Source organism: Chelonia mydas, chromosome 11, assembly GCF_015237465.2.
Source record: "Chelonia mydas isolate rCheMyd1 chromosome 11, rCheMyd1.pri.v2, whole genome shotgun sequence".
In the NCBI taxonomy this organism is placed as follows: Eukaryota; Metazoa; Chordata; order Testudines; family Cheloniidae; genus Chelonia; species Chelonia mydas.
Window position 1 is genome coordinate 18,050,598 of NC_051251.2, and position 25,280 is coordinate 18,075,877.

Here is a 25,280-nt window from a genome sequence, read left to right on the forward strand (position 1 = left end):
TATGCAAATTAGAGTTGAGCTCAAAGAAATTATATCTGCCCCCTCCACTTTGTATATATAATCCTGACAAAGTCTGTGTAATTTACCGTGTATATCAAAGATGAAAAATGAAGCTTTGTACTTCCGGCAATGGTTCAATCTATCATTTTGTTCCACACAAACAGCCGTGCAAATTGTGCCCAAAAGAAAAGTAGGGCTGCACATTCTGAACCTTCCCTGTCTTAAAACAGACTGACAATGCTAGTTTTGTGCTCAACATTTGAACATGAAGGGTTGCATTTTCCAGTGGCGATATGGGGGTTTTAGCCACCTGATTCCCCTTGAAATCAGAATCATGCTGCTAAAATTTCACACAACGTTTTAAAAAGTTACCCTCTGCTCTGTATGACCTCTGCTCCAGGCAAGGCAGATCTGAGTATAAATTACACACACACAAAAAGCCATGCAATATAGCTCCCCTGTGCAATTTGCATTGGATTATATAGTCTGGATCGAATTTGGACCTCGTTACACTGATGTAATGCCTCTGGTTTTTGTGGGGTTACTGGCCCTGCATGTTCTGCTCTCACATCACCACCGTAACTCCACTGACATCAATGGAACGCCAGTGCAAGATTAGAATCAGCCCCAGAGATTGTATTCACAGTCACCATCTTGACGTGGAATTGGATATTGTGCTGCTGTGCATGAAGGACAGGGGCAGATTATGCTGTACCACTCGATACCTTTGCCACTAGAGCTGAATGAATAATAGAACATTTTGGTGTGATGGCTGAACAGAAAAATCCAAAAAGAATTACATTTCAGGTCAACTCCAATTGGAAATTTTTCAGTTTTTCTTGCTGAAACTTAAAAAGGTAATTTCATTTTGGGTCAAACAAAACATTTAGCTTGAACCAAAATGCAATTATTTTGAAGGGTTTTTTTAGTTTCATTTCATTTTCAGGTGTGTTTTAACCTTCCCCCCACCCTTTGTTTTAAAACAAATTTAGTCATATTTCAAAGTGAAACATCATTTTGAAACAAAAAGTTGAAATATTGCATTTTTTAGAAGAATAAACAAAACATTTTGTCTTTTTAAAATAAGTCAATTTTTGACCGAAACTGTTTGCCAGATTTGACCCTAATTCTCTAATTGTATCAGGGAACCCAAAACGGCCTTTTCCAGCAAATAAATTTTGCCAAAAATTCACCCAGATCTAGTTGCCATGTAGATGCATATATTATAGCTATATGAGGTGATAATATATCCACAAAATATAATAATATTGATACTATAAATCAGTCATATAAACTACACGTTAGCTGGTGCTCCAAGGAAGAGCAAACAAAACCTCCTCCTCAGGCATCACTATAGAGATATCAATATAGAACAATCCTCATCATCAGGACATGCTGGTGGGGATAGTTCATTCCATTTAAGCAGGTTTTCCATTAATGGAAGACACTGTTTCATTGTTTTGTTTTGGGAGCTGCAGAGCTACAAAGAAAACATATTTGTCCCTTGAAAAGGTCCATGCAGTTGGGAGGAGGAACTGTCTGCACAGGGCCTGAGCAGCTAAAGCAGATCTATTAATACGAGCCAATGGACAGAATCAGTATTAGATTCAGGCACAGAAGAACTAAGCACCACTCGATCACCTGAAGGGGTCCCTATTAAAGAGGAGCAATTGCCACTAAATATTTAGAGTCCTGTAGCCTTTAGGCAAATCGCCCCACTGGAGATTATGGGCAGCAATATCTCTAGTGTAATGTTGTTCTCTCAGTCTCCACACTTTCCATTTTAATTCCTGGATTGCCCATATATTCACTTGACTCCTAGTGCCATGCAAATTCTCAGTGAATTGGTTGTACATGGAGAGCTTGAAATATGAAAAGACTTGCAAAGGAGAATTCCTGCCATATATTATAAATGGCCCTGAACAGTAAGAGAAATATCAACAGCATTGTATTTTTGCATTTTAACAGCAACAGCTTTGCAGGTAAAATTCTTTGGTCTCTCACATTCTGAAAACTCCTAAGTGTGTGTGTGTGTGTGGTGCTTGCCATATTATTAGGTGGCTGCACACTCGACCAGCCTAGCTACAGCCTCCCTGTTGTCACTCTTATCTGTGTGTGTATGTGAATGCAGCACTCATGAAAGGCATCAGACTAATATCGCTAAAGACTAGAATTCTTCAGTGAAACAATTTTGTTTTCAGAAAATGCTGATTCACTGAAATAGAGACAGACCATCTGATTCCCCACCGCCAACAGCTGGTGATCTGGGCGCTCGGCCTCAGGCACAGCAGGGACTTGAACCTGGATCTCCCAAATCTTAGGTGAGTGCCCTAACCAGGCTATTGGCTATTCTGGGGTAGGTGTGTGTCTAGTATTTTCACTCCAATGCAAAAAAAAATTCAAAAAATCACATCCCCAAATGTTGGGAGATTCATCCCTTTAGGGCACAAACATTTTACAACCCCACTTTCAAGATTCCTTATTTCTGATGTAAAGAAGTTTCAAAAATAAAAGCGAGGAGACACCAAATTTGTATGAATGTAAGGAACTTTGAGACTAATATAGGTGACATCCCTTGAACTGAGGCCCATTTGAGAGAGATGACCCTAATCTAAAAGCATTACTTCTAGTCTGTGTGATTTACATGCCAGTTCACTCTTTGGGCTCTCTTATCTAATTGGTTTTTATACTGTAGACATTTGCCTACAGAGAAATGTGCTAAACCTTCCAAATTCATTTGCCATAGACCACTATACTGCCATAAGATGGTTATTCTGCCTCTTACAGAAACCTCCCTGCATGGCTTGCTGCTGTTACGTACATCCAGGAGCATATATTTAGATGTGAATATTCTTTCTAATTAAAGGAAATATAATACTTAAGCCCACCAGCGCTTGCTCTACTCTTGATGAGCATGTAACTCCCAATAAAGTATTGCATGTAGACTTTTAATTTAGTGGTTTTTGTCTAACCACAAAGAAGTTTCCATAGAATAAAACCCCATGTAGACCACTTGTGTTTTTAAAAGTGTGGAGAATAGTTTGAGATTGTATTTTGTAGTTTCCAGGCCTGCCTCCATCTCCTAGTTAAAGCAGGTGGCCAGGGTGCTGATCTGATGATGTGGGGGGAGAGGAGAAGTTGGCAAAGAAACACCCCAGGGCAAATTTTTAGAGTAACATTGCACATGTCTATGTGCACACCCGCATTGCATGTGTGCGGGGTTGGAAGCACCCAAATCAGGTGTGTTCAGAGAGCTGTGTGTGCACCCAATCCTGACTTGAGCATGTGCACTGGGCTGCGGGCATGTTCAGCTGTAGATATTTGGGCCAGCAAAGACTAGGAAAGCTCTTGTGCTGATAGAAATGGTGCCCTCCGGCTCTCCCATTGAGCAGCCAGTTTGGACAGACAGGGATGTGGGGGACTGACTCTGAGCGCTGTTGGAAGGGAGGAAGCACTGAGCTGAAAGAGAGGGCTGCTGGCGAAGGTTGCTCTGATAGGCTGGGCGGGCTTCTGTAGCTGCACTGAAAGCAGGGAGGAGGAGAAAAGCCTTTGTGATGCCCATGGTGGGACAGCTAGAAGAGCCAGCTCTTTCTCCCAGCGGAAGCTAAAGCATGCTTCCCTCACCTGTTTCTCTCCTGCCACCTGCACGTGTCTCTGGATGTGGAGGCAGGAGCTGCAAAACAAAAAATGCAATCCCCAAATATTTTTCCACATTAAAAACAATACACCCAAGTTGGTCGGGTCTTGCACTGTGGAAACATTCTCCTCATTAAAAAATGTACCTAGGCTAGAGAGACCTCACTTGAATACCATCATTAAGGTCCAAACCTACTCACTTTACACCAGCTCCTACAGCCCTCAACAGGAGCTTTACATGATCAAAGTGAGCAGGATTTGGCCTGTAATGTTAATGTGGGTCATACTTGCACCTCAGCAGGAGATTATACCTTACAGTATGGAAAAAATATCACGTTAAGACCATGACCCTACAATGGTGTTTACACAGGCAGGCCCCTTCCCCTGCTGGAGCTCCACTAAATATAACAGGAATTCATGAGGGTGCAGGGTCTGCCGTCCTGCAGCCCATTGCAGGACTGGGAACTAGGAGAGCATCGTAAAGAAAAGAATGGTCTTACCACTTCTGGGAGCAACTTCATCGCAAGGTCATGGATGGCTTTGACCACTATACATACAGCTGAAAGAAGAAATATCACACCCAAGATGACACAGGCTCTGAAAAGAAAGAAAAGTTGAGAGCTTATTTGGAGCTTTCAGACCTTCTGATTAACAACACAGTGGACAACATTAATGATCATTGATATGGAGGAGCTAAAGAATGGGGGTTTGGATTAAAGGCTGGAACCAGAAGAGAATCCCAATTCCTTTTCACTTCTTAAATGCTGGACAATAGTTGGAAAAGATTTGGCAAGAATAGCTCTGACTCTGTGTGGACAGGCCTCTCCAGTCTAAATCCCCTTTCTTACTAGAGGATGATGGGAAGATATTTGGAGGATCTAGATGGTAACATCACAGGAACCTGACACCTGAGCTGCAATTGTCTCTTCCCCAACTTGAAGGAAGAGAAGATTACGAATCCCAACTGGTAACCAGAAGAGCTACGTTTCAGGTTTTATTATCTTACAGGATGTCCATGGATCTAGTAATGCCTAGAAGCCCCAAACAGGGATCAGAGCCCTATTGTGCTAGGTGATGCACAAAGTACAACGGCAGTCCCTACCCAAAAAAGATACAATCTTGTTGTATGCCAAAACGAAAGAGGTGAAGAAGGCAAACAAAGGGAGCTAGAGGGATGAAGAGAGAATGAGGCCACAGTGAAACAAGCACGTTTTGAACAGGAAGTAGTCGTAGTTCAGACTTACAATGCACACAATGGCCACTCCCAATTTCAAAGCAAGAGCAGAGACAAAACTCCTATTTCTGATCCAAAAACACAGGGCCCCACCTCTTTGAATTGGAAGAGACCCGCCTTCTGCAGTTAGTCGTATAGGGCATGGACACACAGCTGATTCCTTCCAGTAGAGGAAAGTGGTGCACCCAAATACTAATCCATCCATTACAGTATCAATACATTTATAGCAATACTCAGTTTGATTCTCTTGGTAAATCTACTTTATTAAAAGTATTCTGTAGTCGGTACCTAAGAAGTATATAAAATACAGCAACAGCAAATTTAAAACAGTACAATATTTAAAACGCTAAATATTTGTAGAAATCGGATTGCTACAAATATATTTTTCTTTAAACTTTGCTAAAAGAAAGTAGCAATTTTCTTTGTCCGGTATTCAGTGTCTTGGCACCTATCTGTTAGAACAATCTGAGGATGCTATAATTAGAACAGCACTGTGCTACTATTTTTAACAATTTAGACATCAGCCCATCTGGCAGTTTGGCAAAACATGTTACATTCACATCAAGCTCGGTTTAGGGACTGCAATGTGATTGCATTGCTCTGCTAAGGTCAAGAAATGCAGGTGCAGCAATGGGGTAGATGCAGCATTCCAGCACTTTGTTCACTAACGGAAGCAGAGGGCCAGATCCTGAAGTGCACTGAGGCCACTTTCCACCACCCCCTTGACAATCTCTGGCCACTGAAACTTTGAGTAAAGGATGCAGTGAGGATCATCTTTATGCCAGGATGCTCCTGCAGTGGTCCAGCGCCAACAAAGAGGCTCGTATGTCACGCATCCTTCTTGCTGATGGGGTAACAGGGACTTGGTTACTGGAAAGGAGGACACAACTTTGCTACACTAGTCCTGGAGTAGGTATTCGGCTTTTTGAGATGTTTGCAGCCTGGGGTAAGTTGAGCAGGCCCTCTTAGTGTGCTCTACCACAGTACATGGTGGAAAGTGTGCAACTGGGCGCTTTACCCCACCCTTGCACACCACTCCCAGACGTCTGCTTTGTGCATTTTAAGAGTACCCAAGATCTGCCAGTAACCTTTAGGTAGAGGAATAAGCAAGTAGAATGGATTCTATGCAGATCTGGAGCACTAGGTCATCATCAGCCTGCATGGTTTTACACTGACAAGTCTGATTTCCAGAGGAGATGTAATAATGAAAGCAAAGTAGATCATTTCCGAAGGGGAGTGAAGACTTGCAAAGGAGAAAATAGAGGGACAGTGAGACATCTCATCACGGGTTTTCTAAAAGCTCTTGGTTCAATAGTTGATTAACTCTCCTAGATTGATAATTTCACTTCATCAGAATGAATCAGTGAAAAGGAATATAATCAGGACCTTCTACACTCAGTATGAGGTGGAAAAGTTTTTTATTTTCAATATCACCTTCATGTGTAGTTTTAGGTATTTTATTTCATAATTTAGCATTGATATAGGGTGTCTCACATTAAATAAATCCAGGAGGTAGGTACCATAAGTGTGATTGTTCCCATTTCATGGATGAGGAAGCTGAGACCAGGGGCCAAATTCTACTCACATAGGTGTAAAGAAAGAGTTGTGTCATTTCTTGAGAGCAGATTTGGCCCACAGAGATTGAGCAACTTGCCTAAGGCCACCCACTGAGTCAGTGGCAGAGCCAGGATGGCACATCTTTATTTCATGCAGGACCATGCTGCTGACTTTTTATTTAAAACAAAAGTTAGGGGGAAACTTTTATTGTTATTCCTGACTGGTTAAACCCAGCCAATATAAATGCATGTGCTGGAATCAATTTGCCCCTGCTAGTCTAGACTGTAAATTACACTTCCCTGTATCAATAGGCACTGCTCCACCCCAAGGGGATTCTCCCTCAGGGAAGTGGATATATTGTTTCTACCATGCCTTCCCTTAGTAGTTCTGGGGAAGGCACTTTTAACTGACACCAAGGGCTCCACAGCACAGAGACTGCCTAGCGGGCTCACTGAATCAGTGCATACCTTGGCCACATTAGCTGCATCTTTTTCTTGGCCAGTGTTGCCCAGTTTGGGGTTGTTCTGACCACTGCAAGTACTCTCATCCCAACCCAGCAAACCCAACTCCCAGTGCCTTGTACCATTGGTTATACCAGGAGAAGCAAACACAATATAATCTATCCTTGAGCTGTTTGTCTTGCTCCCTGGAAAACCTGTGACCACTGGTAAGTGGTGCATGACTTGGGATCTTAACCAAACTGTTTTGAACACATATAAAGGTTCAATTGAAACTGTGTCTAAAGATTTGGGTTGGTTATGATTGTGTCATAAAAGATCCCCCTGCTTCTACTTAAATTGAAACAGTAAAAAAGAAAAGGAATACAAGGGAGAATAGTGGGACAAAATGGGTAAGAGATGTTAATGACATAATAATTAAAATGTCAGTAGCAGGGAGAAACGTAGTTATGTCTGTTGGTTTGAGTCAGCATTCAGTCATCTTATTTTGCAAAGATAGTATATCGGCTGTGAGACTCTGCAGCCATACAAAATTCATGAGTATCTTTACGTGTATAGTGCAATACTTAATGGCTAAAGTACACCTCTCTCTTCTTCCTGAGTACATTAATTTATCTGCAACAAAGCTATATCATCTTCTTTGAACTACCCATTTGCCAGGAAACAAAATCTTGTCTAGACTAGAAATCATACAAAATTCCACTTAAAGAAAAAAATGTGCAAAATGAAGAAGCCTTGAAAAATTAACACAAATTTTTAACTGTAATACAAAATAAAAGTACTGTAATTTTACTCGTTTACTTGCTTTATATCTATTTTCAAACCATCCAAACTATAAAAACTATAGTACAAGTATGTTAACTCCCATCTGCTAACAATTACTTGACTACTTTGCAACTAAATAAAATGTTTCCAGATACTAGTGCAGTCTGCTAGTACTAAGGTGCTAGGCAAATGCAATTTCATTGGTTCTCTATTATGAGTCTGGATGAGCCAGCTCACATTACTAAATAATTGCAAGCCAGATGGGAAGTTGTCCACAGAATTACATATAAAAAGGTACGTCTACGTGGCATTCTCTTCTTGGTGGTGTGCAGAGTACATATATGGCTAGCCCCACTAGCATGGATATAACTAGCAGTGTAGATGGTGATGTACCGCTTGGGTGAGTAAAGACACTGCTGAACCCTCTGGGTGTATGTACCCTACAGGATTCTCTACTCGCATAAGTACTGCCTGCCGCAACTACACTGATACGTTTAGCAGTGTAGTGGCACACTGCCTCCCCACTGCTGGAGTCTTTCCCCACCACAGGGAAAGACTCCAGCAGCTGGGAAAGACGCCATCACCAGGGAGACAGCAGGGAAGGACAGGCAGTGAACCTTTCCCTGCCACAGTGAAAGACTCTGTCAGAGGGGAAAGGTTCCAGAAGCTCCCTGCAGTGGGGAAAGTTACACACCACCCTGTGGACGAAGTCTGCATTTCACTGAAGCATGTAATTATCCACACCCTACACACTGCCGCAAGAGGCATGCAGTGTAGACATAGCCAAAATGTACAAAGGAAGATCACTGCAGTTCTGAGACTTGATTCAAAACCTACTGAAGACTTTTCATGGGAGTTTTTCCACTGACTACAATGGGAATTGGACTGGGCCCACAGCAAATAGTAGCGCTCTCTCTTTCTCTCTATGTGAATGCTCACAGAAATTAGTATACAGCGTAGTGATATTGCCCAATGAATCTCATCCATAGCTAGTGTACATATTCCCCAGCAAAACAACTTTACGAGTGGGCAGAAGTTCTGAAGAATTGTTGGTTACTTCAGAGAATCACCTCATTTAGAATGCTGAATTTAAAAAAAACCTTTTCAACTATTTGAAAGGCAGGAAACTCGGAATTAAAGTTCAAATAAAAAAAAATGTTGGAAAGTCAGAGCATTCAAGATCACCACCACACTGTGTGGCTGACATGGCTTTATCTGTATTACATCTGATTTTTGAATCTTTGAATTGTCTCCCCTTCTTCATGTGTGTTGAGCGAAATGCTTAACCATTCTCCGTGATATATAGGAACCATTTTCCACAGAACTGATCAGTGTAGTCACCTCTGGGGAAGGAGTGCAGCCCACACGTCACACCACTTGATGGAAGTGCAATGAACAAGCATACCATATCTAGCTGAATTGCCAGGAGAGTTGAAGAATTGAGGGTAATGAATTAGCCGTGCTGAAATTCTGCCCTGTTACTGGGATTAATGCTGCTACCTTTCTTGCTGACATTAATGCTGCTACTCTTCTCAAGAGTGTCATGGCATTTTTAAGGACCTTAGTTTTTTCTCTCTTCTGTAATAAACTACCAGCAGCATAGTGCCCTGCTCCCACACTCAGGCATTAGTTCTGAACAGTAGACACTCAGAGGAAAGAGTTCAATTTACTGAATTGCTAACATTACTTCTTGCAGCACCTATTTTCCCTCAGAAATCTTCCATCCAAATATTAACCAAACATGAATCTGCTTAGCTTGAGGTCTGACAAAAGGATTTTTAGAACATTGACATTTTTTAAAAGTAGCAAAAAAACATTGCTCTAACATTCTTCCACCTATCTACTACTCAAACCAATAGCTCTGTAGTGGGAAATGACTTGAGTGTAACAATGGCAGCAGCCTATTATGATATTTAAATATATCAGATGTGAATAGTGATTGAAAAGCATCTTCTTTCTTGTAAAAAGTCCTTTACCATATATTGATGAGTGAGATTCATGGAAGTCTAAGGAAACCATGAGGGTCATTTGAATCAATAAGATGCATTTTACAAATTCTTTAAGTATTTAGATTAAAAGTCAATGACGTATGGTTTTATTTGTTCCTTTTAAACAAATACGTAACAGAAATTCACACAAGGCAAATTAAGTTTAAAAATACATTCAACGCCAAAAAAAGCAGGGTGACTATTGTAAACTGTATCCATTAAAATATGGACACAAGCCATTTGTCTGTGCATGTTACACGGTGTGAAATATGTCACTGGCCCCACAAATGGGTACTTATGTTTACAATTCCCAGTTTAGGAACTGATCCTGCACGTTTTTTCTTGAGCAGAATTCCTATTGATGTCAACAGAGGACCAGTCCTTTCATAGGTGTTGCACAAGCATGGCTGCATTTTAAGAGGTCAGGTCTGATAACTGGACCCTAGAAGTCCTACTTAGCCGGATAAAAGTCTGGACATTCAAAGGTAAGTCTGGGAATTCTGTTTTTAATGTGCTGCATTATCCTTAAGTATTGCAGTTGTCTACAAACAAGAAGTGATGCTCATTACCATATGCAGGAGTTAGAATTCCAGGATATAATGGAATATATTAAGGATGGAATTTCATCCTTAACTCCTGATTGTATTTGGTGTTCTTAATTTGTTTCATAGAATCATAGAATATCAGGGTTGGAAGGTACCTCAGGAGATCATCTAGTCCAACCGCCTGCTCAAAGCAGGACCAATCCCCAACTAAATCATCCCAGCAAGGGCTTTGTCAAGCCTGACCTTAAAAACCTCTAAGGAAGGAGATTCCACCATTCCAGTGTTTCACCACCCTCCTAGTGACAAAGTTTTTCCTAATATCCAACCTAAACCTCCCCCACTGCAACTTAAGACCATAACTCCTTGTTCTGTCATCAGCTACCATTGAGAACAGTCTAGATCCATCCTCTTTGGAACCCCCTTTCAGGTAGTTGAAAGCAGCTATCAAATCCCCCCTCATTCTTCTCTTCCACAGACTAAATAATCCAAGTTCCCTCAGCCTCTCCTCATAAGTCATGTGTTCTAGTCCCCTAATCATTTTTGTTGCCCTCCGCTGGACTCTTTCCAATTTTTTCACATCCTTCTTGTAGTGTGGGGCCCAAAACTGGACACAGTACTCCAGATGAGGCCTCACCAATGTCGAATAGAGGGGAACGTTCATGTCCCTCGATCTGCTGGCAATGCCCCTACATATACATCCCAAAATGCCATTGGCCTTCTTGGCAACAAGGGCACACTGTTGACTTATATCCAGCTTCTCGCCACTGTAACCCCGAGGTCCTTTTCTGCAGAACTGCTGCCGAGCCATTCTGTCCCTAGTCTGTAGTGGTGCAAAGGATTCTTCCATCCTAAGTGCAGGACTCTGCACTTGTCCTTGTTGAACCTCATCAGATTTCTTTTGGCCCAATCCTCTAATTTGTCTAGGGCCCTCTGTATCCTATCCCTACCCTCCAGTGTATCTACCTCTCCTCCCAGTTTAGTGTCATCTGCAAACTTGCTGAGGGTGCAATCCACACCATCCTCCAGATCATTTATGAAGATATTGAACAAAACCGGCCCGAGGACTGACCCTTGGGGCACTCCACTTGATACCTGCTGCCAACTAGACATGGAGCCATTGATCACTACCCGTTGAGCCCGACAATCTAGCCAACTTTCTATCCACCTTATAGTCCATTCATCCAGCCCATACTTCTTTAACTTGCTGGCAAGAATACTGTGGGAGACCGTGTCAAAAGCTTTGCTAAAGTCAAGGAACAACATGTCCACTGCTTTCCCCTCATCCACAGAGCCAGTTATCTTGTCATAGAAGGCAATTATATTAGTCAGGCATGACTTGCCCTTGGTGAATCCATGCTGACTCTTCCTGATCACTTTCCTCTCCTCTAAGTGCTTCAGAATTGATTCCTTGAGGACCTGCTCCATGATTTTTCCAGGGACTGAGGTGAGGCTGACTGGCCTGTAGTTCCCATGAGCCTCCTTTTTCACTTTTTTAAAGATGGGCACTCCATTAGCCTTTCTCCAGTCGTCCGGGACTTCCCCCGATCACCATGAGTTTTCAAAGATAATGGCCAATGGCTCTGCAATCACATCCGCCAACTCCTTTAGCACTCTCGGATGCAGCGCATCCGGCCCCATGGACTTGTGCTCATCCAGCTTTTCTAAATCATCCCGAATCACTTCTTTCTCCACAGAGGGCTGGTCACCTCCTCCCCATGCTGTGCTGCCCAGTGGAGTAGTCTGGGAGCTGACCTTGTTCGTGAAGACAGAGGCAAGAAAAGCATTGCGTACATTAGCTTTTTCCACATCTTCTGTCACTAGGGTGCCTCCCTCATTCAGTAAGGGGTCCACACTTTCCTTGACTTTCTTCTTGTTGCTAACATACCTGAAGAAACCCTTCTTGTTACTCTTAACATCTCTTGCTAGCTGCAACTCCAGGTGTTGGCCTTCCTGATTTAGCCTTCCTGATTTCCCTCCTGCATACCTGAGCAATATTTTTATACTCCTCCCTGGTCATTTGTCCAATCTTCCACTTCTTGTAAGCTTCTTTTTTTTGTTTAAGATCAGGAAGGATTTCACTGTTAAGCCAAGCTGGTCGCCTGCCATATTTACTATTCTTTCTACACATCGGGATGGTTTGTCCCTGTAACCTCAATAAGGATTCTTTAAAATACAGCCAGCTCTCCTGGACTCCTTTCCCCCTCATGTTATTCTCCCAGGGGATCCTGCCCATCAGTTCCCTGAGGGAGTCAAAGTCTGCTTTTCTGAAGTCCAGGGTCCGTATTCTGCTGCTCTCCTTTCTTCCCTGCGTCAGGATCCTGAACTTGACCATCTCATGCTCACTGCCTCCCAGGTTCCCATCCACTTTAGCTTCCCCTACTAATTCTTCCCCGTTTGTGAGCAGCAGGTCAAGAAGAGCTCTGCCCCTAGTTGGTTCCTCCAGCACTTGCACCAGGAAAGTCATACTATTTGATGTAGGCTGGCAAAGTTACAATATTGCTCTATAATAACTGGATATATTTGCTCAGAAAGGCTGGAGTGCTAAATATTTCTCTTTCCCCTTATTTTTAAGTCTCTCGAAAAGAAATTAAAATCTAAATGCACCATATTAAATGGTGGAAAAAACAAACAAAAGTGCATTTCTTGTAAAGTATGGGAGTAAATCGTATTTCTTATTTGGTATGTTAAAATTTAAACTCTTCACTTCGTTTTACCCAAAAATAAAGGTGCTATCCCTTTGACACAGCCTAAGTAGAGAGACTGTGCTGTGTTTATTCTGCAGCCCCTTGTGTGAAAGTTAATATATGAGCAGCTCACTGAGCAGTCAACAAATCATTATAAGCCCAGGATAATTTATCACTGCAGCTGTGTCAGGTAACGGCAAAGATCTAATGAAAAACCCATGAAGCTGAGTTAGCTTCATGTGGTCTCTATGGCCTATAGAATGTAGAATTCTGAAAGGCTTGGATATGTTCTAAATTGGGGACACAGAGTGCAGGGACACAAAGAAACAGTTTAAAAGAAAATGCACATTCATAGTTTGCCAGGCTGGTTTGCTAAAATGACAGAAAGACAAGTTTGTTGGAGTCTTTTAGGAAACAAAACAGTTTACAAAATAATATAGTTCAGAAAGGACGAGCCAAGAACTACTCTCTGAAACGCCAATTTATGGTCAGCTTTTCTGCCAATTACAGCTCAAGAGAGGTTGAAGTTAGGGCTGTCAAGCGATTAAAAAAATTAATCGCAATTAATCGCACTGTTAAACAATAATAGAATACCATTTATTTAAATATTTAATTTAAATAAATGTAAATATTTAATTAAATATTTAAATTTAATTTAAATAAATATTTAAATAATCATTTAATCTTCAAGATAATATAGCAATTTTCCCTTCTAAAGTACCTCGTTATATTGTTGATCACTTACTCAAATGAGTAGTCTCATTAGAGCCAATGGGATTACTCACTCACATTAATAGTGTTCAGTGAGACCTGCAATGATTTGCTACAATTTTGTAAAGACTTGTACATACCCCCACAAGGAAACAGGCAAATCCTGCTATAAATTACACCAGAGTAAATTTGGAGTAACTATTCCAGTGTAAGTGAGAGCACAATTTATCTGATATAGTCTGACTGCTGTGAAACACCCATTGCAAGACTTTTCCCTACCTAAATATCATCCCACTGGCTTTTTGGCAAATTGAATGCACTGACACAGTGCCTAACAGGGTATATAATGAAGCCCTGGGTAATTACTATTCACAAAACATTTGCTTTGATAGCAGCAGAGGTGGTGCAACACAATTAAGGTTTCAGAAAAAACGTAGCGATGCATATGAATGCAATCTGTATAAATGTTTTACTTTAAACTCGCCAGTTTATGGATACTGTTTTGGTTTTTTTTCTCCTCATGTACTGAGTAAGATGTCTTTCATATACTGGAATCAATTTTATCAGCATTCTTCAGGTTCATTAGAATAGTCACTGAACCGCGATGACACCATGTGGAATAAAACAAGACTGTCAATATCAGTCAAATTACTCTCTGGCTTAGTTAAAATACAAAGTGCCTAAAATGCGATTTTAAAATCTGTCAGAAATACACAATTTTTTTCTACATTTATCAACTGTGTATATGTAAGAGTTACTGCTATAAACGGAAATGTAGTTCATACAAAACACAATAACTAAAATGCTCACAGGGATTTGTTCTGTTCTCTACCAGTTTCAGATATTTGTATTGTATCCTGAGCATTAAGGTAATTCACAGCCTTAAAGACATATCCTAGACAGTTCTGTAGAGCTTAATCCCGGAAATGCAATTTGTTGTGCTTATTACCAGGCTAAGTCTCATTGAAATTACTCCTGATAGTAAATAATGCTCGGTATTTTCTTTATTTCACACACAAAACCATAAAGGCTGCACATTCATCATATATAAGAAAGCAGTTGTGAAGACATAGCCACACTGGATGCATAACCTTGGCAATATCTGATCAATGTGATCACTACATGTTGACTGGTACTGTAGATGGTAAGTCTGCTTCTGCTCTGTACTGGGCACATTTGGAGTTCTGGTGTGATTTACCCTTAATTTTCCTGTCCTACAAGATCCAAAACTTGCTTGCCTTACTCAAGTAAGCAGTTCTATTAACTTCAATAGTACTACTCAAGTGGATATGACAAGCAGAATTTGACTCAAAGTAACTATGAACCACTAACGTTTCAGATAGTATTCTTTTTATATTGCAAGCCCCTCAGGATAGAGACTTTATCTGACATGTTTGCATGGTGCCTGGCACAATGGAGTCCAGTTCCCAGTTTAGGGCCTCCCCAATGACTGCTGTAATACAAACAAGAGAGAATCGTCTTAATTCCACAAGTGCTCGTTTTATTTTATTTTTTTTTTAACTTTCACCAGACTGATTTATTCTTACTTATTTTTAATTCTGTCTTTTAATTCTGTCTCTTGTTTGTAAGGATGTTCACATTTTGTACTTTCCAGAGAAAAAGTTGTATTTCTAAAACATTTTTCTTGCTTTTGCTCCTGCAGCACAGCCTCGCTATCTCTCCAGGTCACATCAAGAAGATCTTTCAGTAGTAAAGGTTCATAGCCCAAAGAAAGAAAACTGTTATGATCCTTGGGGTGCTGTTTGCATTGCTGGCAGTAAGGATATTGTGTTAAAACTATTACTTTGCAGGGAACTGAAACTCAGCAGTAAAAATGTGCTCCAAGCCAAAGCGGGGAATGGGAGGTCTATGCCCAAGAGAAATATGGGCTTTTTTTCAGCAAAGCTGACCAGATCATTTTTATGTTGAAGGAGTGCAAAAAGGTAAGATGTAGGATTTTAGCTCTCTTATAACCCATTAAAAGAGGCCATGGGTAGTAAGAAGAGGAAAAAATGAGAGTTAAATGATGGAACTAATTAATTTGGAAAACAACTAGTATGTATGTATGCTAACTCCCATTTCCATAAACGTTGCAAGGACTTCCATTTTATTTTTCAGATTGACTGAGGGAACATGTGCGTAAGCTACACTAACACAGCAGACTGCTGAAAAGTCGTCGCCAAAACAGATTTTCATTGGGTCGGTCATTATGAAGACCTTTCTTTTTTGTGTGTCTTCATTTCTGTACTCATTTCTCTTTCCAGTTCTGTATCTTTGTCTCTTTTTCTCATTTGTCTTTCATGGCTACCCTTTCTGCAGGAAAAGCAATCTGAACCTCAGGTATTCTGGCAGTGGGAAGTGTGTCAGGTTAAAATAACTCTGGTGACAGTGGGCCAAATTCTCTGCTGGCACAACTCCAAAGATGTCATTGGAATAAAGCCAGCAAGGTATTTGGTCCAATGTTGTCTCTATATCAGCTGCAACTAAGCCTGCAACACTGGGCAACTGATCTGAAGTGTTAGTAGACATCCGGGCTGGCTGTCAATTACCCACATGGAGCTGGAATAATATCTAGCCCCAGCTCAAACACCTTCCCAGCTACATGTGTTTTTCCTCTTCTCTCTTATCATTCCTACTAGATGATACATTGCAGCTCTTCACAGACCTTTTTTTAGCCCTTATGTTCATAAAGACTTTATTGTGCAAGAAGCTGAATTATCATTTGCAAGGTGTTAAGCTGCTTCAGCTTCCAATGAAGGCAATGGAAGTTGAGGATGCTCAAAATCTCAAAGCATCAGGCCCTATGTTTGTATCAGCTGCTCCATTGTTGGCCACTGTGTCCATTTGAACTATTACTGAATACTGTGTCTGTTTCTCCTTAATGTGCCATTGGTAGGTGCTGTTAATAAGATGAATCATTGTACCCAGCAAAAGACCAGTGAATTCAAGCAGCATATGTGTAGCATCAAATGTGAAGGTGCTTATAGATGAGTATTGTATATTGCCAGTTTGTAACACACACAGTGAAATTAAAAATGAATTATGTGAGAGGCAGCCAGCCAGTTTAAAAGACAATGAACCAGTCCTGCAGTTATTATTTAATATTAATATTACAATAGTGCCTAGAAGCTTCAGAAAAGATAGTAAGGTATGTAGTCCCTGCCATGAAGAACATGTATCAGGCTTTTGTAAACTGGTTATAGAACCACATGTGATTTTGCGAATTATTTTTTTAAAATAGACATGAAAACATGATGCAGCTGTTAATTAATAATCAGTCTTAGCTACTAGTTCTGTAATACTGCACATTGTCTCTATGCAGAGATGATCTATTGCTAGCTATACTCTCTTAGTATGGCTTTTGCAACTGTGAAGGCTGTGGAGTCAGTCTTTTAAGCCCAGCAACTCTACTAAAGACTAAATTACTGTGTAATGTTACACATTATGGCTGTGTGTGCACAAGATGATGAAATGTTTGCCTGACTCTGAGTTTCCCTGCTTTTTTCTAATTGTGTCAGTAAACCTTTATGTCCTTAACATGTTTTTGTCTGTTTAACTATACAAATACACTGCTTGGTTATGTCTGTGATTTATATTACATTACTGGATTTAGTTACCAATGATGGTTTGAAAACCAGCCTACGCAGAACCACAGCTGTTCAGAATTTTTGCACCTGCACAGGGAAGTGTTATTAGGGAATAATGTCATTTTAATGTGCATAGGAAATATGTGGGCTTACTGTTCATGGTATACGTTCCAGCGTCTAGCTCCAACTGTCAGCATCTGGATCAGCAGTGCTTCCAGTCATCACCACCACTCATTGAAAAATCAAAGTCATGAATCAACATGGACCCGCTTAAGTAATTTGAGAATTAATATTGAAAACATAGAGCTGAAGAGTGTCTTTTTAAAAAACACACCTTCCTTGATATAAAACAGACCGTCTAACTCGTATTATAAAATGGAGTCAGTATAATCTATGGTGCTGACAAAATGCTTTTACAGCATCCTTTAGAATGTGGAGAGGGGAATGGTATTAATATCTGGGGAATCCAATTTAGAGATTGGCCATGTTGGAAATGTTATAGGCTGTGTGTACTTGATTTTTTTATTGGCTCTGTGTTTCTAAATTCCTCATGAAAATGGAGATGAAATAGGGCCATCAGGGACCATAAATTATTAGACTTTTCAGCTATTTACTATCTGCTGATAAAAGCAGAGAAACATTTCTATAACTTAATAAATTTTGAAAAAATCTGTACCATATTTGCTCATGCCAGATTTGTACTCTGTATTGTTCTATCTATGGCTAGTCTGCCTTGCAATCAGCTGCGAGGCGTATGAACATCTGCTCATTGTGCCTAACCTTACTGCAGCTAAAAGGGGTAATAAAGGGTTCCTTACAGATCCAGTAAATTGAATATGAGCCTCATCAGAATTTTTGTAAGATTCTTTTTCACTGAAGGTTATCAAGGCCACACATATATATGAGAGAGCAAAGAAATAACAATAAAACAAATGCAGCAGACCCTGATCCAAACCCTGGTGAACTCAAAGGAAAGACTTCAGTGGGCTTTGGATCAGCTCCCAGTAAATTCCTAGCCAAGTCTACAAGATTTCTAATGCTTCACTTTTTTAAAAATAGAGTCTTACGATATATAAAATATTTAATGTGTGTTTGGACTTTGTAGCTGTATGTACAGGTGTGTGTGTGTATGTATGTATGTATTATATATGTATCTCTGTATATGAGAGTAATCACATGATGGCTTACAGGTTTTTATTGGCATGAGTAGGAAATAATAGATTAATGCATGAGTGATAAAACAGGTGATCCACAGAAATGCCAATAAAACCTGTGTATACTATTGTGCAGCATCATGTATTTTTATGGCACCTATTTAACAGAAAAGATAGACACTGTGAATAAGTTTTTAAAAAATTATATTGCTTAAGCTAGGTTGAATCCAACTGTCCAGGCTGAAGAGAAAGGAAAAAGTTATAACTAATATTGTTAAATATATCTTCTGTGAATCAAAGCTCGGTGATTGTAAAGCTCAATATGTTGCACCCCACTAGTGTTAATAATAGGTGCTCAGTATAGATAAAAAGCTCCCCAATTGAATAAGATGAGTCTCTAGTCCAACTATGCTGGGAAATATCCTGCTCTTAAGCTAACTATGACATTTGTCGAGAAACAAAAAAGGGAATAATGAAGAGTGGGTAGGTAGGAACTTCTGATTTTGTATTTGTGGGCTCTGATTCTTCAGTCTTTGGATATAAATTGGTCTGCATTACCAGGGCATGCCACCATGAGAAGCCCATTAACATCAACTGGTCTGTTCACAGTGGTAAGCACTATTCAGTGCTACTGTTTGCAGTTGTGGGTCATTAGATCTTAAGTCAAAGCCCCATTCATGGCAATTAAGAACTAGGCAAGAACTGAGGAGTCTAGCTGTCTCTTGTTAGCTATTCTGTTTTGTAGAAAATCTTCATAAATTTGATACTTTTCCAGGTGATCATTCAGCCAGTGTATTAGCTCATTACAAGGTGTTACTCTTCTACACACAGAGATGTGCCCTTAATCGTGGCTGGGTGTGGATTTTGCCATCTGTGCATCACTTGTTTGTCACATGCACAGCATAGCTAAAGTAACCCATATTTTCTGAGGATGAGACAGATATTGTAAATGTTATGATTGAATTTAAATGATTCCTTTCATACAATAATATACAAACATAACTGTTCATTTGTTAAGACTGAAATATGTATGATAGACCCAACTTGCAGCTCAAATATTACACACATTGCAGGATCACTGGAAACTTTAAAATATAGAGCTGGGCATTTTTTATCTCCTCCTAAGCAGAATATGATCCAAAAATTCTGAATGTGTCCCAACCTCTCCGATGTTTTGGGATATTTATTATTTGTGATTTGTTTCATCACATTATTTTAACCAGTTTTCAGTTCCCTGAACATTAAACTGAAAATATAATTAGATCATTTTTAACAACTTGTCTCCAATTATGTACTTGTCACAAACCTCTCCTTTACCTCATATAAAGTCCTAGTAGGCTGTCAGAATGATATCCACTTTTCTTCCTGGCACAATAAGCAGGAAGCCAATGGAAAGAAAAATCAGAGAAACAGAGAGCTATTTCTTTGCATATAGGTTGTAGCAGAGCGGGGCCATTGGGGAAAAGGTTCTCTCAAGATCAACCAGCGGTGGGCCCCAGGGATACTAGATTCTCATTGGTGACTGCAAATAGTAGACAGCTCTTTTGTGCAGCACAAAAAAAGCATAACAAAATCCAATGGTTGGAAGTTGAAGTTAGATAAAGTCAGACTAGAAATAAGGTGCAGATTTTTAACAGTGAGGGTAATTAATTATTGGAACAGCTTACCTAGGGATCCAGTGAATTCTCCATCTCTTGCAGTCTTAAAATCAAGACTGGACATCTTTCTAAACAATGTGCTATCACCCAAACAGAAGTTATGGGCTTGATTCAGAAATTACTGGGAGAGGATTTTTTGCCCTGTGTTATGTAGGAGATCAAAATAGATGAACATTAGTGGTTCCTTCTGGCCATAAAAACGATGACCCTACTTGTTCTCTAAAGAAAATCCCTGGGGTAAAGATTTGTTCCAGTGCTTAACTACCCTGAGAGTTAGGAAGTGTTTCCTAATGTCCAACCTAAATCTCCCTCACTGCAATTTAAGTCCATTGCTTCTTGTCCTGTCCTCAGTGATTAAAGAAAACAATTTATCACCCTCCTTTTTATAACAACTTTTCACATATTTGAAGACTATTATCATGTCCCCCCCTCACTCTTCTCCAGAGTAAACAAACCCAATTTTTTCACTCTCCTCACAGGTCATGTTTTCTAGACCTCTGATCATTTTTGTCACTCTCCTCTGGACTTTCTCCAAATTGTCCACATCCTTCCTGAAAGTTGCGCCCAGAACTGGACATAGTATGCCTGTTGGGATCTTATCAGTGCTGAGTAGAGTGGAAGAATTACTTCTTGTGGCTTGTTTACAGCAATCCTGCTAATATAGGACTTTATTATGTTTACTTACCCAAAAACACAACCATAAAAACTTTATAACGTGACAATGTCGTGACAATGCCAGGGAGTCATAGATTTTTACAACCGCAATGGATGATTATGCTCATCTAAGCTTACATCCTACATAACACGGGCCATAGAATGTTACCAAATGATTCCTGTATCAAGCCTATAACTTCTGGTTGAGCTACAGAATATATTTTAGAAAGATAGTCTTCTCCAGTCTTCCTTAAAGACTTCAAGTGACAGCAAAGCCACCACACATCCCTTGGAAAGGGTTTCCAGTGTTTAATTAACCTCACTTGACAAGAGATCTAGATCACTCTGTGGAACTGACATGTCATTATTTACCACTCCACCAATTTTTGTGTCCTCTGCAAATTTTACCACCAATGATTTTACATTTTCTTCCAGATCAGTGTTCGGGATATTATATAACAGAGAAAATGACTCCATTTGTTGACGGTTCCCCATTTACAATAACTTTTTTGAGATCTATCACTTAACCATCTTTTAATCTATTTAATATGAGCTACACTGATTTTGTATAGAACTGAATGCTAGGTGGTACAAAGGCAAATACCTTATATAAGTCTAATATGTATAAGTATATTATGGCAACACATTTAGCTTTTCCTATCTCTATCTGAAAAGATATGTCATTCAGTGTGACCTCAGTTGTTACAATCTGTCTCAAGAAAGAGGTTTTCATTTTGGGAAATAAGCTGGTATCATGCTCACAAATCTGAACCTGCCAAATTATTCTATCATCCACTCAGGTCTTATATACTGAGTGATCAGCATGCCAAGTAGTTGTATATATGCCTCTGAAACTATTTAGGAAATGAGATATTAAAGATCATTCAAATCGTGTTTTCTTTGTTTCATTGTCTCCTGAATCGCTCTGTCTCCTAGCTTTCCACTTTAAATATCCTCCTTTACATCCTGTGATCTCAAGCGCATTTCCATGTGGGAGCTGCTAACACCTTCTCTTGGCCTAACACTAAATAGCTTTTTTTAGCTTAGATCACGCTATATGGGAAACATTTTTGTTTTATGAAACTAAAGGGATTTTTCTGCCTGATCTTTCACAGCATCTCAGTCCGAGTCACTGAGGGTACTCCATTTCTCTGGACATTTATAGGAGTAGAGGGTGCTCAGCATTTCCCAGGATCAAGCCCATTATCCTGAGGTTAATTAATATGAATTGTTGAAGAAGTGGGACATATGTTGTATGAAAGGCATCATTTAGAGTGCTCCACGGGGAATACAAATAGGAGTGATGGACTGAAATTAAGAAAAGGGGAATTTAGAAAACTAAGAAAGGAAAAGGCTTCCCTTGTGGTGAGATCAAGACAGTAAAATGGTCTTGAGAGGAAATGGTGGAAGCTTCATCACCTGAATCATTTAAAGTTAGTACAGACACAACACTGGAAAATACATTGTACAAAGCAATCATAAACGGCCAGAGGATAGAGTAGATGACTTCTGGGTCTGTTCTCTCTCTTACATCTACAGTCCTTCAAAGGTTAATAACTGGGGATTGGTATGTTCTAAGTGACGGTCTATTCCCCTTCCTTTCCCTTTTTCCCTTCATGAGGAAAATGCAAGGAATTGCAAAGACCCTTCTTTATCAGTACTTTTAGTCTTCTTGTTTCTTTAGATTACCAATCTTTTCCCACTTAACCTAGTTATTTCAATCCTCTTTTTTTCTGTCTTTGACTTCCTGATCATTTGCTTTCTTGATGACTTTTTCAGCAGCTCTAATTTTCCTTGTACGTTTATATGCAGCCCAGCAGGTCATGCTAAGCAAATCAAGAGCTAATGAATCATATACTCAGAATAATTCTAAGACACTCTTCCCAGCTGTCTAGCCTTTCCTAGTGCTTGTATCTCTTCAAGATCTATCACTTCTTCAATTAAAGCCTATAAGGCTAGAGCCTAATTAACAAGCTATTTTATCTGACTGACAAACTGGAAAAATGATAAAATGATTAAACAGCAAAAATGTACCAATCGTGGACCTATCAGCTATGCATTTTTTCTCAGTGGTGTGCTGGACAGACTAAAACTCAGTGGCTGATATGGCTTAGAAGCTCATAAATTTAAATCTTTTTGGAAAGACCCAGTTTCTGAGGATACCCACCATATTTGCAAGGTCCCCTGATAGAATTAGAAAATAATTGTAATTTTTTCATTATAATTTACCAGACATACAATGTACCCATCCACCCTTTCCCATGATGATGAAAAAACAAAATAAACAAAGAAAAAAACACTAATGATATTTTATTAGAGGAGAATTTTGTGATGTTGATTACATGCTTCAATTTATCACGCCATCTCTATCACAGCATCTTTAGAAAAAGTAGAATCCAACAGGTAAGTTATACTGCAATAAGCAGCAACTCCACATGAATGATTGCAAAGATGTGCAGTATCCATTTCTGTTCACCTGTATACCTAATCATTGTTGCAAGAGGTTTTTCTTGTCTTCAGAGAGGAAGTGAACACTGTAGTGGAAAGTGTGAAATCTTCTGAACTAAACTCTGTAGGCCAAATTTTAACATCCGTTATAAAACTACAACCCCATTGAAATCAACAGGATTGCCTAAGTTTAACACAAAGCAGAGTTTGGCTCACTAAACAGAAGAAAAATGATAGCCTGCTATTGTTTTTGTTTTGTGCTCTGCTATGGAACGCTTTAAAATTTCAGTAGGCATTGCTTTTCATCTGTCTGTATTTCTGGATTCTTCGATTACACAGTTCTTTCATGTTTAATTGTTTTAGTACATTTATTGAATTCCTTCTGAATTATGGCTGGAAGCTGAAGACAGATAAATTCAAATCAGGCAAAAAAAAATTTTAACAGTGAGAGTGACTAACTTCTGGAACAAACTATCCAGGTAAGTGGTAGATTCTCCATCTCTTGATGTCTTCAGATAAAGACTGGAGGCCTTTCTAGAAGGCTTTAACGAAGTTACTGGACTCAGTACAGGAGTAACTGGATGAAATTTAATGGCCTGGGATATATATAGGCAGTCAGAATAGACAATTTAATGGTTCCTTATGGCTTCATAATCGATGAATCTATAAATATGTGCAGGGCTCTTTCCCTCACTATTTTTTTCTTATGCTTTTTAATCCTTTGTGTCTTTAATTTGTCTCTCACTAAACAAAAAGTCAGCAAGTTTGGACAGTTGGGACTGGATCTGCCAAACACTGACCACTTGGGTTTGATCCAATGCCTGTTGAAGTCAATGGGCTGATTTCAGTGGACCTTGGCTCAGCCAATTGGTACAAGGCTCAAAAACAGTATTTAGACCACATAGAACTGTTTGCTAGCTGCTGCTAAGAAATTCAAGTGAGTGAAGAAGAATCTTCGAAGAGGTCAATACACACACACACACATTCACCAATGTGTATTTAATTCAATTACTTACAAGAGTAGGCAGAGCTACAAATGGAGGCATGCCAATAAAGGGCTGAATCCTTCTCACTTTACTCAGGAAAATAGCTCAATTCCTTCAAAATATATGCATGAGTAAGGTGGTCAGAAATAGTGCAAAAAGAGTCAAAGAAGTTCTCTGTAGGCAAGTGCCACCCTGGTGAGACACACCTGTGGTTAAGCATACTTGAACATGAATAATACGCCATATAACTTGAGCGCTCACATGAGTTTCCAACTTTCCTCAGAGGGCGGGGGCATCAACTAGCAGAAGGACATACCTTACAAAACTCAGGAGTCAAATTTCCCTATTGGCACACGGACACACAGAAAAACAATTGCTACTGCTTTTCAGGATGGTAAAAGAACAAGAGCCATTATGAGCGTATGAGGCAAGGGCTATTTACAACAGCAATAAATAACCTGCAGGGCCCCCTTTCTCCCCAGCGTGGAGGAAAAATCATTTCATACATAATCTTTCAAGATTAAATACAACAGGAAATTAGAGATGTTCCTAGCAGGAAAACCTGACACCCGAGGAGTTGTCTTTGTAATATACAGCTGCAATTGACCCTCCTGCATGACTATAATATGATGATTCTCTGCCAGTTCTAGGAGCTACAGAGGGAAATCACAGAGATAACCAGATCACCCATCCAACAATAAAAATGTTAAAGCTATGGTAATGTTCTTTTGCTTAATATTGATGCCATCATGTAACATTAAATGTCTTGCTTTAGAAGGCATGACCAATAATCCCATCCCATTAGTTTGGTTTTAGTTAAAGCATGGGAGTTACCCAAAGGCAAATTAAAAATAAGTATTAAAAAAAGCAAAATATATTTGCCATTTTGCCTGTATACATCTCTAGCTTGAGGACATGTTGATTGTTGTTTCATATTGAGGCTTATTTATTTTACAAAGCATTTTATAAGGCATACTACACTCATACTAAAAAAGCCCAGCAGATGGGAATTTCTTAGATATGTGAACTAAATACTGAAGGGAATCTCTGAGGATTCCATAAAACCAAGGCATGCCGGAAATGTCTGGGCAATAAGTCCAGATGTATGCAGGAAGATTAATTTTAGTCACCTGTTTCTGAAGGTAACACCTCAAGAAAAAAAATTTATAAGGCTTTTCAACTGAAGAGCTCTGTTTAGATCTAGAGTCCTATGCT

The 25,280-nt window shown here is 39.7% G+C and overlaps 1 protein-coding gene across 1 annotated transcript in view; it reads right to left on the reverse strand.

Annotated features, from left to right (window-relative positions):
• Positions 1 to 25,280, reverse strand: part of TMEM163 (transmembrane protein 163) — a 155,116-nt gene that overhangs the window by 38,640 nt on the left and 91,196 nt on the right. The window contains exon 5 of the mRNA XM_007060877.3: positions 4,137 to 4,233. Coding sequence (XP_007060939.2) covers positions 4,137 to 4,233 — 97 coding nt within the window. The remainder of the gene's footprint in view (positions 1 to 4,136; positions 4,234 to 25,280) is intronic.